The sequence below is a fragment of the Tachypleus tridentatus genome, chromosome 13, assembly GCF_004210375.1.
Source record: "Tachypleus tridentatus isolate NWPU-2018 chromosome 13, ASM421037v1, whole genome shotgun sequence".
NCBI lineage: Eukaryota > Metazoa > Arthropoda > Merostomata > Xiphosura > Limulidae > Tachypleus > Tachypleus tridentatus.
The window spans coordinates 66,173,893-66,187,380 of record NC_134837.1 but is presented as its reverse complement, the minus strand read 5'-3'; the positions used below and the strand labels follow the sequence as shown (position 1 = coordinate 66,187,380).

General features: G+C 31.1%; 1 protein-coding gene across 3 annotated transcripts in view; it reads right to left on the bottom strand.

Annotated features, from left to right (window-relative positions):
- retm (real-time) overlaps window positions 1-13,236 on the bottom strand; it is a 44,304-nt gene extending 31,068 nt beyond the window's left edge. For 2 of the 3 annotated variants that reach the window (XM_076480548.1, XM_076480550.1), the window contains exons 1-5: window positions 13,118-13,236; window positions 10,167-10,418; window positions 9,863-10,012; window positions 6,054-6,185; window positions 4,368-4,496 (exon numbers count right to left, since the gene is read on the bottom strand). In XM_076480548.1, coding sequence (XP_076336663.1) covers window positions 4,368-4,496; window positions 6,054-6,185; window positions 9,863-10,012; window positions 10,167-10,229 — 474 coding nt within the window. In that variant the 5' untranslated portion in view covers window positions 10,230-10,418; window positions 13,118-13,236. Of the gene's footprint in view, window positions 1-4,367; window positions 4,497-6,053; window positions 6,186-9,862; window positions 10,013-10,166; window positions 10,419-12,682; window positions 12,984-13,117 lie in introns of those variants that run through there. The other variant, XM_076480549.1, reaches the window with a different exon arrangement.
- Window positions 13,237-13,488: the final 252 nt, after the last annotated feature.

Sequence of the window (13,488 nt, the reverse complement as noted above, 5' to 3'; positions counted from 1 at the left end):
TCAGATTGTTTACTGGCAGCTAAAGGACCACATCTGGCCTTATACTGGGTTTTATACATCCATGTATCATTATTAATCATGACAGCTTGACATCCAACACAAACTTTTCCAACAACTCTCCTAAGAAAAAACCTTTTAAATACCTTCCTACATCTCTGGTTCCATTACACTTTAAAATTACCATGAGAAGGTCTCTAAACCTGAATTTTATGAATATAAAAACATCTGTTTTATCATTTGTGGTTAAGTTGTTTTTCATTTCCTGACCTTGATTTCATTGTACTACAGCTTTATCTGTGTGACTTTTCATCATATTTAAAATTAAAACCAAGTGAATGCACTTGGTAAATTATGACTTCCATTTCTTCTATCCTCTAAGTATCAGCTGTCTATATGTAACAGTTGAACTACCTGATATTATTACACATTTTCATACAGGGGTATATAGGAAATGAAATAACCTTACTTGGGTAATGTTTTTCAGCTTCTAGTTTTCAAAGAGCATTTAGACTTTCAAATATATTTACTCTAACTTCAAATTACCTTTTAATTTACACCTTTCGTTACTATTCTCAAAATTCAAATTTGTGGTAGGCAGTCAAAACACAAGGCGTGCATGAAATCTTAAATCAGCTAATCATGTGCATTGCTTACTTCATTGGGTTTGCTCAAGCACCATTTTCCCACGGTATGTGCATGATGTCCAAGCCCAACATCATTTCTTTTGAAAATAACAGTAATCCTTGGCCATATTTTCAGAAACAAGTTTAAACACCTTGCAAATAAATCTATGTCCCTATAATGTATACTCTGTTTTGCCCTCACAGCCTGCAACACATAAATATGGTTTAAGATAACTGCATATGGGTGTACTTTTCACTTTTGTTACTTGAGTACTTCTTCAACAGATAACTCAGGTATGTTTCACAATGTATACTTTTATTTGAGTAACACTCTGAAAAAGTACTGTTACTTGTATATCTTAGTACTTTTTACATTCCTGTTTGCATGTAGCATTTTCACACTATAAGTGAAAGTAGAAGAACCAGTATTGAAAAAAGAAAGGTTGTGATCAGAGAGCATACACTCTAAAGAGCGACCCCTCCTATCAATAACAGCACTTCCCCAGAGGGGATGATGTCCATTAAAGTCCCACAGGATTACAAAGGGAGACGGCAACTGTTCAATGAGATCATCAAGGTCTGATTGATCATAGGTCACTCCAGGCAACAGGTAGAGAGAACAAACAGTAATGGTACGACTGAAGGAAACACTGATGGCTACAGCCTCCAAGGGTGTGTCGAGTGACAAAGACAGGGTGGACACATGCTAATAAACCAATAGTTCCACCCCTCCATGCACTTATCCATCATACAGCCTGTCATTTCTGTATAAAGAAAACCGCTGAAAGATGACTGTATCGGTAGATTTCAGAAACATTTCCTGAAAGGAGAGACAAACAGGATGCTAAGAAGGAATCAGTGTTTTGATGTCATGTAGATTAGAACGTAAACCTCGACAGTTCCACTGTATCAAGGTGGCCATTTTTATTTACGTGTAGGTGAATTTGGTAGAGAACCCTTCGGTTTACAACCATGTCTTTTTCCTTTACTATCTTTATTCGAGGGAGGTCTATCGACCTCCATGGATCCTACCCTAGGTCAATTGGGCAGGTCTTTGTTGTTGGAAGAGGATTCCAGTGACTGAGGACATGAACGAATGATCATTTTGCATCGTGGGGTGAGAGAAGAAGATGTACTCAAGAAAATACCTGTACCCAAAACCAAAGGGAAGGGATCTTAGGATTTGTTGGAATGTATGGAAAGAACAGAGATGGATGTTGAAGTTGATTCATCAGCCTTTTTAGCATGGAGGTCAAAAGACTTATTTGTTTTGAGAATGATTCCTTTGGAGGCACAGAGAGATCCATCCGCATTCCCACTGTAGTAGTGGAATAAAGTGCAGCAGCATATGTCCAAGATGAAATGGTGAACAACAACTTGCGAGCCTCAGGATAAGTAATGTTATGTATCGTTTTCAAACATTGCACCTCTTTTTCTTCCAACCATTTAGAGCAAAAACAAAAGTAGGACAGGTGAGATCCATTGCAATTGATGCAATGAGGGTCTGTTTCACATTGTAGGCATCATGGTCCTTGCCATTGCAACGAGAACACATCAAGAAACCATGATATGATGTCCTTGAGTGACCAAACTGCTGACACTGGAAACATTGGAGAGAGTTTGGAATGTATGGCCGTACTCTGCAATTAAGATAACCTGCCTTGATGGTGGCAGGTGGACGTGGTGATGTAAATGTGAGAATGAGGATATTGGTCGGCATCATAATTCCATCTTTGCGAGTGGATATACGCCTCACTGCAGAAACTCCTTGGGTGGAGAAACCAGCAAGAATCTCCGACTCTGGGATGTTCTTCAAATCCCTCTCAACAATAACTCCTGGTGATGAATTCAAAGTAGCACAAGGTGTAACCGCAACAGGTATATCCCCAATGGCCTTTGAATGCAACAGGAGTTCACTGTGTTGAGATGTGGATGTCTCCACCAATATGTCACCAGATCAAAGCTTCTTTACTGACTTTGGAGAGCCAGAAAGTCCCTCTAGTCCCTTCTGAATGAAAAAGGGAGACATTTGCCCTAAAGGTTTGTCTGAAAGTGAATGCAATATAAGAAAATGAGGCACAACAGGTGGTACAGTTTGTGAGGATGCTGCTCGGAATCTTCAAGACGTGGTCGTGTACCTGCAGACTGATTTTTCAATATTTTATTAAGATTTTTAATTGGAGTACCCATAATGAAAAAAGGAAAATTTTTGTGCCCCTGACCCCATCTACCATGGATCTCTATGAGGGGACACACTACAATGTCAAACACGGACACTGCAGCAACGCCAGGGTTTCGTGAGCACTATACCCAAACACCAGCATCAGATACAATGTCCACAACACCTGTTTAGAATGTCCAACACTGATAGTTGGTTGACCCTAGCCCAAGTGGACCAGCCGACTGACCCAAGGGGGGGCTACCCCAAGGCTGCCCGTATACATGAACTCAAGGCCAAAATGGTGTGTTACGGTTGGACCCCTCAACCATCAGGATCCTCTCCTCCCCTTCATAGGTTGCCCAGCATGGCAAACACGTGGATGGATGTTTAGATACCAGAGGAGGTAAACTGAAAAACAGACCCTTCCCTGGGAGGATCCCTCACCATGTACAGGAATCCACACCGAGGGGTTCTGTTGAACCATGAGGTATATTTAGGTACACTATACCCTCATTTTCAGTATTAAAAAAATCCTGATAATTGTAAGAATTATTATAGCATTCCTGTATTATTGAAGGAGAATTCTATAAATAAAAGTAAATGACTTGTAAACAGCATTTGTGTTTTGATCTCATTGATAGCCTACAAGGTTCAATCAACTCAACAGACCTAAGTCAATATACATATATTGAAAAATACAATGTAAAATCAACTTCGTTAGTGTAATTTGATTAGAAATACACTGAAAAGGTATTTTAAATTACAATTAATACAATTCAATGAAATTATCTAGTTTGTTCAGAAAACAGAGTTAGGTCAAAGTTAAATGTCCTGATATGGTCAAACCTTGCAAGATTTGATTGATACTATACCCAAACAATACTGTTAATAGATCATGCACCAATGTATGATCCTATGCATCCTAATTAGTTTACTATACAGGAATTTCTACATAATTTATAAAAAAAATTATTGATGTAATACCTCATTATTTTAAATGGTTAAGGAATGATTTTTCAAAGTTTTAGATATGAAGAAATATTGTGCAAATTACATAAACATATGTTTGGTTCTTTTGCATTTTTAAAACAAACACAACAAAACTGTACATTGCAGACCTTTAATCTTACCTTTTTCTTGTTACCATACAATTTTACTCCTTTGTTATATAAACGTCTGACAAAAAGATAAGTTTTTAACAGCACACTTTTACACAAGCACCACAGTTGAAGAAAAGTTATAGAAAAAAACTACTGTTTATTTAAGCTTGGATAATCTTATTTGTCCTTATACGAATGGTTTTTGTTTTTATTATTATTACTGTAATGAACCATTAAATGCACTGGAACAGGTATTATTAATTGTTCCCAAAATATTTCTGTGTGTTCTTCATTAAAAAAAAAAAATTTCTATTAATTTGCATTCTTTACTTAATAAAAACAGAAGTCAGAGAAGGTTCATTGTTTATACAATGTTTGTGGCAATATGACAACATGCAACTGTTTATAATATCATGACTATAAAAACACAAAAGAAACTGCCCACATAGTGGAAGAGAAGGAAAAAAGTACAACAGACTTTACCTTCTTGATATTCTGTGAATACTGTTTCATGGCAACTTTCTCAACTGCATTTTCAAAACCAAAGAAAGACTTAACATCAAGACTAGCACTTTGTTCAAAACATGTCCAATCAGTGTTTTCAGGATGGACCTACACAGAGTAGGTTACATAAAAAAATATTAGTACTGTTAAAGTTCATATCCAACCAGTTTTCACAATGGACCTAAACAAAACAGGTTGCCCAAAAAATATTTGTACTGTTAAAAATCATATCCAACCAGTTTTCACAATGGACCTAAACAAAACAGGTTGTCGAAAAATATTTGTACTGTTAAAAATCATATCCAACCAGTTTTCAGGTTGGACCGAAGTAGAATAGGTTATACAAAAATATTAGTGTAGTTACACAAATAGTACTACATCTACCTACTAATAAAAAGGACTAGGGATTTTTTTTAAACTATTACACTTACACAGAACATACCTGAATCAAATAGCTTTATCTGTAACAAAGATAATATGATAAAGACAAAACTTTCACTTAATCAAAACACATCAGGTCAGTTTTCAGAATAAAACAAATTGGCTATTTCAACAGAAACTACTTATGCATTAACCTGCTCGTGTATCCATGATTTTGTTGGTTACAGATCCCTAGTAACAAATAATTTCAACAAAACTGTCACCAACAATATATTTAATCCCTCAGATCATTACTAGATTTGTATGTGTTTAATACACAATATGAATGGTTTCACCTAGTGTTTTCATCAGTTGTTTACAGTGAGTGTCATGACTGAGAAAGCACAAAATTTCTAAATATAACACAGTAGTAAATATGATATAAACAAGTTACTAATTTCAGGGTTAAAGTGTTTAATATATATACATATATTAACTGGAATCATAAAACTTTATTTATTTCCCATTATAAATTTTTGCCTAATGTGAAAAATGAATTCCTAACAATTTGTTCAATTAATAATTGACCCACCTTCTAGTATAAACACATTCCTTTGATAGATTACATCAATTTAAACATAATGGACTGACTCATTAAGCTTCACATGAAGTCATTAGTAGAATATGAGGAATGTGTGTAATATAGAATTCACAAACAATTTTGATCATTGCAACTTTCATGAGAAAAGCTTTCAAAAAAACATTAGTCTCCCAAAATACTGTTAATGACTTTCAAAATATTTTTGAAAATCTAAAAACAATTTCAACTTGTTATAAGAGAACATATTCACTTTTTTTTTTTCTGGACAGCAATGATTCACCAAACAAAATAAATTATTCACTGTCAATATATATATATTCAGAAGGTAATGGTAATTCACCAGATTAATGAAGAATCAGTACAGATAACAGATAATTATGTTATCTATAGCCTGTACATTAGGTACACAGCAATTATAAACTTGTACACTGTGTGCACCACTACTGAACCAGGTTTTTTGCTATTTTCAATATTTTGTGGTTTCAGTTCTGTTCTATGAAAATACTTTTTATGGTTCTATCTTTCATAATATGCAAAATACACACATAATCCCTTCTAACTTTGGTGAATCTCAATTTAAATATCTATATTTTACCTAGTTCATGCTTATTTTTGTTATTGTAAATTTAATTTTCACATTAACATCAACATTAAACATCTAAACCATTTGCATCTACAGCATCTTGAGGCATATGTATCCTTACCGTGTAGGCACACCTTTCCACAACACCAATTCTGGAAGCAAAACTCTCATTGTGAGCTTCAATCTTCAAAATACGTTTGCGACGATCTAGAGAATTTTTCTGAATGAAGTAAACAAACTCAACTCCAGCAATCTGTAAGAATAACATATCACACTATATCAGAAGATCATCAGAAAACTATTATTCCACTAAGGCACTTCAGTTTAAATAGATTCCATTTCGCAGGTTCTTAGGTTTCATGGTTTAAAGGATTCATGCCCTCAGTGTATCCATTCATGTATATTTGTATGTAAAATATGTATACACAAACTTCAGTCACAACATACTAAAGTGAATATGCTTGCATTTATATATATTTTGGAGTGGACTAGTTCGAAATGTAAAAATGGCTTCCTGTGACTGAAAATGAAAAATAATTAAAAACAAACACTGAACCATATTTGTATACCTGGATTAACCAATGTGCACTTATACAAGTATTGTAATATAAAGATTCCCCCACCTGCTGGGACAAAGTACCTAAATAATATTCCAGAAATAAACGTATATGACAAACATAAATAGTCTAAATTGACATTACACATAAATATCCCTCACTCATTTGTTTTACGAAGATAACAATGCTTTCTCAGCATATCTATCAGTTCAATGGGGTATATGGACTTTTCAATTGATTATATTTAACAATAAATTTTTAGAGTAAGAACACAAAGTGTTTACTGTCAGTGAAACCTTAACATTTTCTGTCGAGAAAGATGTTTTTCTTTAATAATAATAATTACATAGGAAATTGTTCCGATCTTTATAGGCTATATATATAATACATTCTGTCTATCTCAAGGTCCAAAAATTCTTTAATCCAGCACTGTACATTTGGGTACTGTTATGTATTTATTATACATAGTTATTAAATTGTTTGAAATATATACAAAAGAAGAAAGTTCCTTTCTATCCATCTTATGATTTTAGCTTCTAATAGCTGTTTCCTACCTGAAAGATCACTCAGAACTCACAAGTTTACAGCTCAACATTAAAAACTTAATAAAAAAAGGTACTGATAATGCTATTTAAAATTTTCTTTATTCAAATGTTTCATAAAAATTATATTTTAAAAATATTTATTACACAAATAGAATTGTTCAATCTTGCCTTTTTGTTGCATGAACTGTAAATATATAATATTTTTTGTCCTTTATAAGCTCACATTTATCTCTCCCAATCAAATTTTATTATTTTCTGTTAAACTGAAGTTTGTGCTTCTACATCACTTGTTCTTTCAAAAAGAGATTCTGACCTTAAATGCTGTTTAGTTGAGAAAATACAATAGTGTTGTGTGAAAAAAAAGTGGAGGTTTAAAAAGTTGAAAGTTAGGATAGTCAACTATAAACAGCAGTAGTGAAGTAACTTGAAAACTCAATTTAAAAACTTCTGTAATATTTATAAGACATATTTATCTCCAATGCATTCTGATGATTCTGTTTTCTTACCTGTTGTGTTTATACAATATTAAAGCTACTGAAAAGCCACTATTATTTTAAGACAACACATCATCAATTTGACATTACAAAGTACAATAGGCTAGGCCTGAAACAGCAAAATAATCAGACAGTATAAACACATTTTTACAGTGTTGACTTTGAATACAATGTTAAGTTTATTGTATTCAAGCATTATATACATAAATTATAATTATTAGATATAAATTGATTTTGACAAAAAAAAATTGTTGTCAAAATACCCTATGACAGTACTTCTCAACCTGGATTCAGTGGAACACTCAAGTTCCTCAACAGACATCAAGGGGCTCTAATACAAATTTTATGACAGAAGAATTCCATGGATTCAATCAGGTTATAAACCACTGACCTATGACCCCTTATAAAGGTAACAGTGACCCCATTTTGAAAGGTGAGGTCATTTATCTCAAATAAATATGTGAGTCTTGCAATATTTAAATGAATCATAGTGGATTTAGTTTGATTGTCTAATAACACTATGTAACACAAATTTTGTTCCTGGACAGTATGTGTTATTTCTTAATTGCTTATATTGTAAAAGCACAGAAAATGGCCATTATTCCCTTCAAACTTTGCTTTTGTAACCTGGATAATGAAATTTAGAAATTAACCTATTTTCTATATAAAAATGGACAAATTTGCACATTTTCATTTACATAAGATCTGAATGAAACAACATATGAATCAAGATTTACATGTATTTATGCTAAAACTATAGCAAAATGAACAAAAATGTTTAAAAGTGAGTAGTTTTTCAGATTGACAACTGTAATGTAAATCACTTTCACATATCAGCCCCCAAATACAGTCTCCCATCATGTTTTCATTATATGCTCCCAGGTCACAAAAGCAAAGTTTGAAGAGAAAAATAGATCTTTTCCATTTACTTTAGGCATAAGCAATTGGGAAATACTTTCTGCCCAGGAACAAGAAAAAGTAAAAATTTTGTCACATAGTGTAATTAATGTAATTGTAAAGTTCATTAGATAAGTGTTATGATAATAAAATTTCTGAAAGACCATACATAACTGTTGAATTCTTTTAATTTTGATTCAATAATATGATTAATCCACAGTGTTATGTTAGCCTACAATAAGTAAAATTATAATATTCAGCTGATCTCAGACACAATTTTAATACTAATTAAACTTACTATAACAGTACTTAGTACTATCTTGTAAAATAGCATTTGAGTCAAAGATAAATTATCTTTAACATAAATTATATGATTATTGTATTAATTATATGAATGTTATGAACTTTATTCATGATGCTAGGAAAATATGTTGGATCAAAAATGTAATTAAAAGAAAAAAACCTGAGTACTTTCAAAAGATAGATCTTTCTTAATCAGGGAAATTATACAAAAATCATTAGGAATTCCAGTTTTATGTTGGGGCTCTCAGTTGTAAACATTAAGGACCTCAGGACCCTAAAAAAGAAGTAAATATGCTGAGGGGCACCCTTATGACACTGAGTTTCATACCAAAAAATATTATTAAGAATGAGCATTTGCATTTAGTTGACAATGATGGAATAAAATTGACTTAGTGCTGCTTTACTGGTCACTTACACATTAAAAAAATTGTTGTTGCAGTTTAACAATACCTTTTAAGTTTTTGAAGTGAAATCTTAAGTAACCTGAGTGGTTATGACACTGTTAATTGATGTTTATTATGATTTGATATGAACAGTAACTATTGCATGTTGTTTGTTATTAAGCACATATATATAGAAAGAAACGGTTTACGAATTCTTGTAATGTTTACTACTCTTTGCACGTTGAATGCCTCCTGTCAACTGCTATATGTGCATCCCTTCATTGGCCTTTCATACTCAAAAACCACTAAAGTATAGCTTAAGAATTTAAATAACTAAAATTTAAACTTTTAAGCTAAATTGTGTTGATGTTTATGTTAAAATTTACTAAACTGAGATCATTTTTTAAAAATTAAAACAATAACAAGTTCAATAAAGAAAACATATTAACTAGGGAAAGAAACATGCTATAATTAATATTTCTTTAATCTTTTTATCATGTTTTATTGTAAGAAACATAAATATTCTCACCTTGAAGTACTAACAAAAATACTGTAAACTAAGAATATGATTTCTATATTCAAAGTAATCACAAATATGATACAGCTTTAATTTTATGCAAATGACTCCCAGAACTCAACAAGTTACCTTGCTAAATGAAGCATAAGAATTATTCAAGAACCTTCAAACAATATTCCCACTTTATTTGCCACTATTCTCTCACTTCTTACATTATTAATATATATATATTACCTTCTTCAGAAGATAGGGAGCATCAACATTTAGCTTACATCGCCGTTCAATGATGGTCACTGTACCATCTTCACTATTAAACTCTGAGAGAATCTCACTGCCGACAAATACTGGAATCATTTTACATGTTGGAAATCTCCTCTCGTATGCCTTCAGAAGAAAAAAAAGACATTCCATACATAAAATTATCATTAACATAAATAATGCTATCTTTAAAACATAAAAAAACACTTATAACTCTTAAATATTTCAAATCAAAACATCCCAAACATTTACATGAATCTACCTAGAAAAATATACTTACAGCCATCACAAGTTCGAATGGATACTTGTAGACTCGCACAGGTGATTGGTATTTTTGAACCATTGTCACAAAATGTTTTCAAAATTTACAGGACAATTAAAACTGGTTAACTTGCTTAAATCTTGTTTGCTTGTTTGTTTTGTCAATTAAAACTTCTAAAACCATTCAATATTAAACTTCATTTCTCTTTGTCCAATCACCAAACTTCAAGCTTCTCCATTATTGTTGATACATTACAATCTTCAAAATAATCTAAAAAAAACAACAAAAATGTAATGAATTAAAAAAAAAAATGAATTTTTGTTTCCTTAGAAAATCAACAGTTGTGATACTTTCTAATAAACTAGTTTTTTTCTGCCATAGTTGTTCAATTAGAGTTACATTATTAGATAGAAATGAATACTATTTGTATATTTATAGATTCTGTTTAAGAAGTCAGCACATAAGATCACACACAAAAGCTGTAATGGCTTTTAAAAGAAACCTAAAACTCGAGTGCTATCGATCAGTTCATTATTCTTCTTCAGAAAAAGCATAAATTATTCAAAACCATTCAAGTTTTGGGTCTCTTTTAAAAACCATTGAACATTTATAGCTCTTTGATACGTTATCAGACCCCAGTAAACAACAAATGCAATTTAATTTTCTACACTACATATTTTGAATCTCTGAATATGCTTAAATATACTGTTTACATGCTGTTGAAAAACATCATAAACAAAACAAAAATTTGCTCTGTTTAAAAAAACAATATGAACAAGCCAAAATTTGATTCTATGTTTAAAAAATACCATAAGACTAAACTTATCTCTGGGTTTAAATAATAATGTAAACATGACTGAAACTTAGCTCTCTATTTAAAATGAATACACTTGGCAATACATAGTTCTGTTCAGAAGAGAAACTCCATTTAGAAATGGCAAAAAAGAAAAAACTTATTTGTTTTTTTAAACCAACACCAGACAAAACTGAATTTATATCTACGAACACATTAAATAAGATAAAACTTGGGATTTACACTAATGTGAGTGACAAGAAGAAATCACTAATAATTTTCTAAAATTACAAAAAAAAAACTTCACTTAGATTATCTATGTGGAACTGTAAGATTACATTCAACCAGCTTATACTGTACCTACTATTTCCACGTTACGTTTAGAAAGCTTTGAAAATTATTTCTTTTAAGTTGTGAAATATTATTTGTGATTAGTCATTGTTACACCTACATTTGACTGCAAGTGAAAATAAACTAGCTGTATGGGTCTACTTTTCTTTAATAGACCTTCAAAAACAGAAATATTATAAAATCACTTGCAATGTATCTACAGTATCTTAAATGATCATCAGCTGATCAGTAACATCCTCAAAAAGAAAAATGTAAATAAATAAAGACTAAAGAAAGGCAACATTTTTAAAGAGAGATATGGTAGCTTATTAGTTATAGTATTTATTCAGTATACATGGTTACAGACTCAAGTCTTGCCATTTTCATTTTTCAATAGTTTAGAAAAAAATTAAAATTATTCCTGGGGAACGTAGGTCCCTTAGGTTAACATTTTATAGTTTCAAGCTTAAATTGGTATTTCAACAACAAAATGTCAGTAAATTAATTTAGAATTATAAAAGTACTTTAGTACAGCTAAACAGTTCTGTAAAGTTTTGTCTGATAACCAGTGAAGTGAGATCAAAAGTTAAAAGTAACATAATTAGCTAAAGCACTTTCTTTGTTACCATGGTTACAGGCTTAAGCTACACTGAACCTAAGTTTTTACTTGTTTTTCATTTAAAATGTGGTTTGCACTACATATACAATCACCTGCACAAAAATTAAAGTCAGATATGTAATAACTTGGCCAAAAAAAACAATCTGTAGTTTAAGTGTGATATCCCAGTTCAGTTAGAAAAAATGAATACAATTTTATAAATAAAAGGGAATAGCATACATTCTCATATAAAGGGTAATTTTCCAATGGTCAGTTTCAGTAATGGTAAAGCTATGACCATCTTGTATCCAAATAGCAAAAAAAAAACTATTCATAGTCTAGCCACCTCACTAAATCCAAATTAATTCATTCACAATATATTTATATATATATATATATATATATATATAGTTAACTGTTGCCAAATGTTCACTAAGTTGTGGTTTTTAAAACTTGATATTTAGTGAAGAATTTTCACTTTACTGGGCAATATTTTATGAAACATTTTAATTTGTGATCTAACATTATGAACATTGGGGTAAAACCTTTTTTTTCCTTATAATCTGGTTAGTTAGCTGCTTGAGTGTAAAATGTTTAGTTTAGAATTTTGTAAGCTTGTGCATTTACATCTGCTACTTTTAAAATTAGACCAGAAAATCTTATCTTTAAATTAAGGTTTTGTTTAGACATATTTTGTCTAAAAATATCAACAACAGAAGTTTTATTCAATTGATACCACAAAAGAACATAATTTAATATTAATATGGTTAAACTCACTGATACAATTTCCATATAATGATATACTACACTTACCTAATGGCAACAGCAAGAATTGAGGGTAATTTTTGCACTATTTTACCAGTACTAATAAGTACTTCTTAGTAAAAATGGCACTGTAAAGTGTAAACGTAATACTGACACAATGACATTATTAATGTTATAAATATATTTATATTAACGTTCAAACTACATATTATTTACGATCATCATAAAAAAAAGTCCGAGCCTAACGGCTACGTCAACATATCCAGTTTCCGAAATTTATTCTGTACGTTTGTCATTACCGTATTAGGAGTATTACTTAATTTCAAAAATTTGTATAACATCTAGGTCTACACACCACATTACTTCAACTTGTAAGAGTACGCTACAGAGAAATATATAAAATCAAACACATAGCTACAACAGAAATTATTCTTGATTAATATGTTCTGAGAAATAATTTTGTTATAATAATAGTTATATTACCATAAAAAATTCTTGTTTGTTTGTTTTTACAAATTAGGTAAACCACAGTAGCTCACAACACTTCATTTTACATAACACTAAACATAGTGAAACTTCTTTGACAAAATGTGACATCATCATTTCTACGTAATACACACTAAAGCGTCATCTGTTGCTTAAAAACATTTTCAATGATAGCAGATATGTCATATTTAATATATTAATACGCGTTTTTCTATACTTTTACTTAGAAGTTCTTCTGCTATTCCAAGTATTCAAATAATCCAAAAATCAGAAAATATTAAGAAATAGCTAAAAATTTGGTTAATAAAAATTTTATTAGTTACTATAGAATATCGCTATATTGCCAAACATAAATGTATATGAATGTG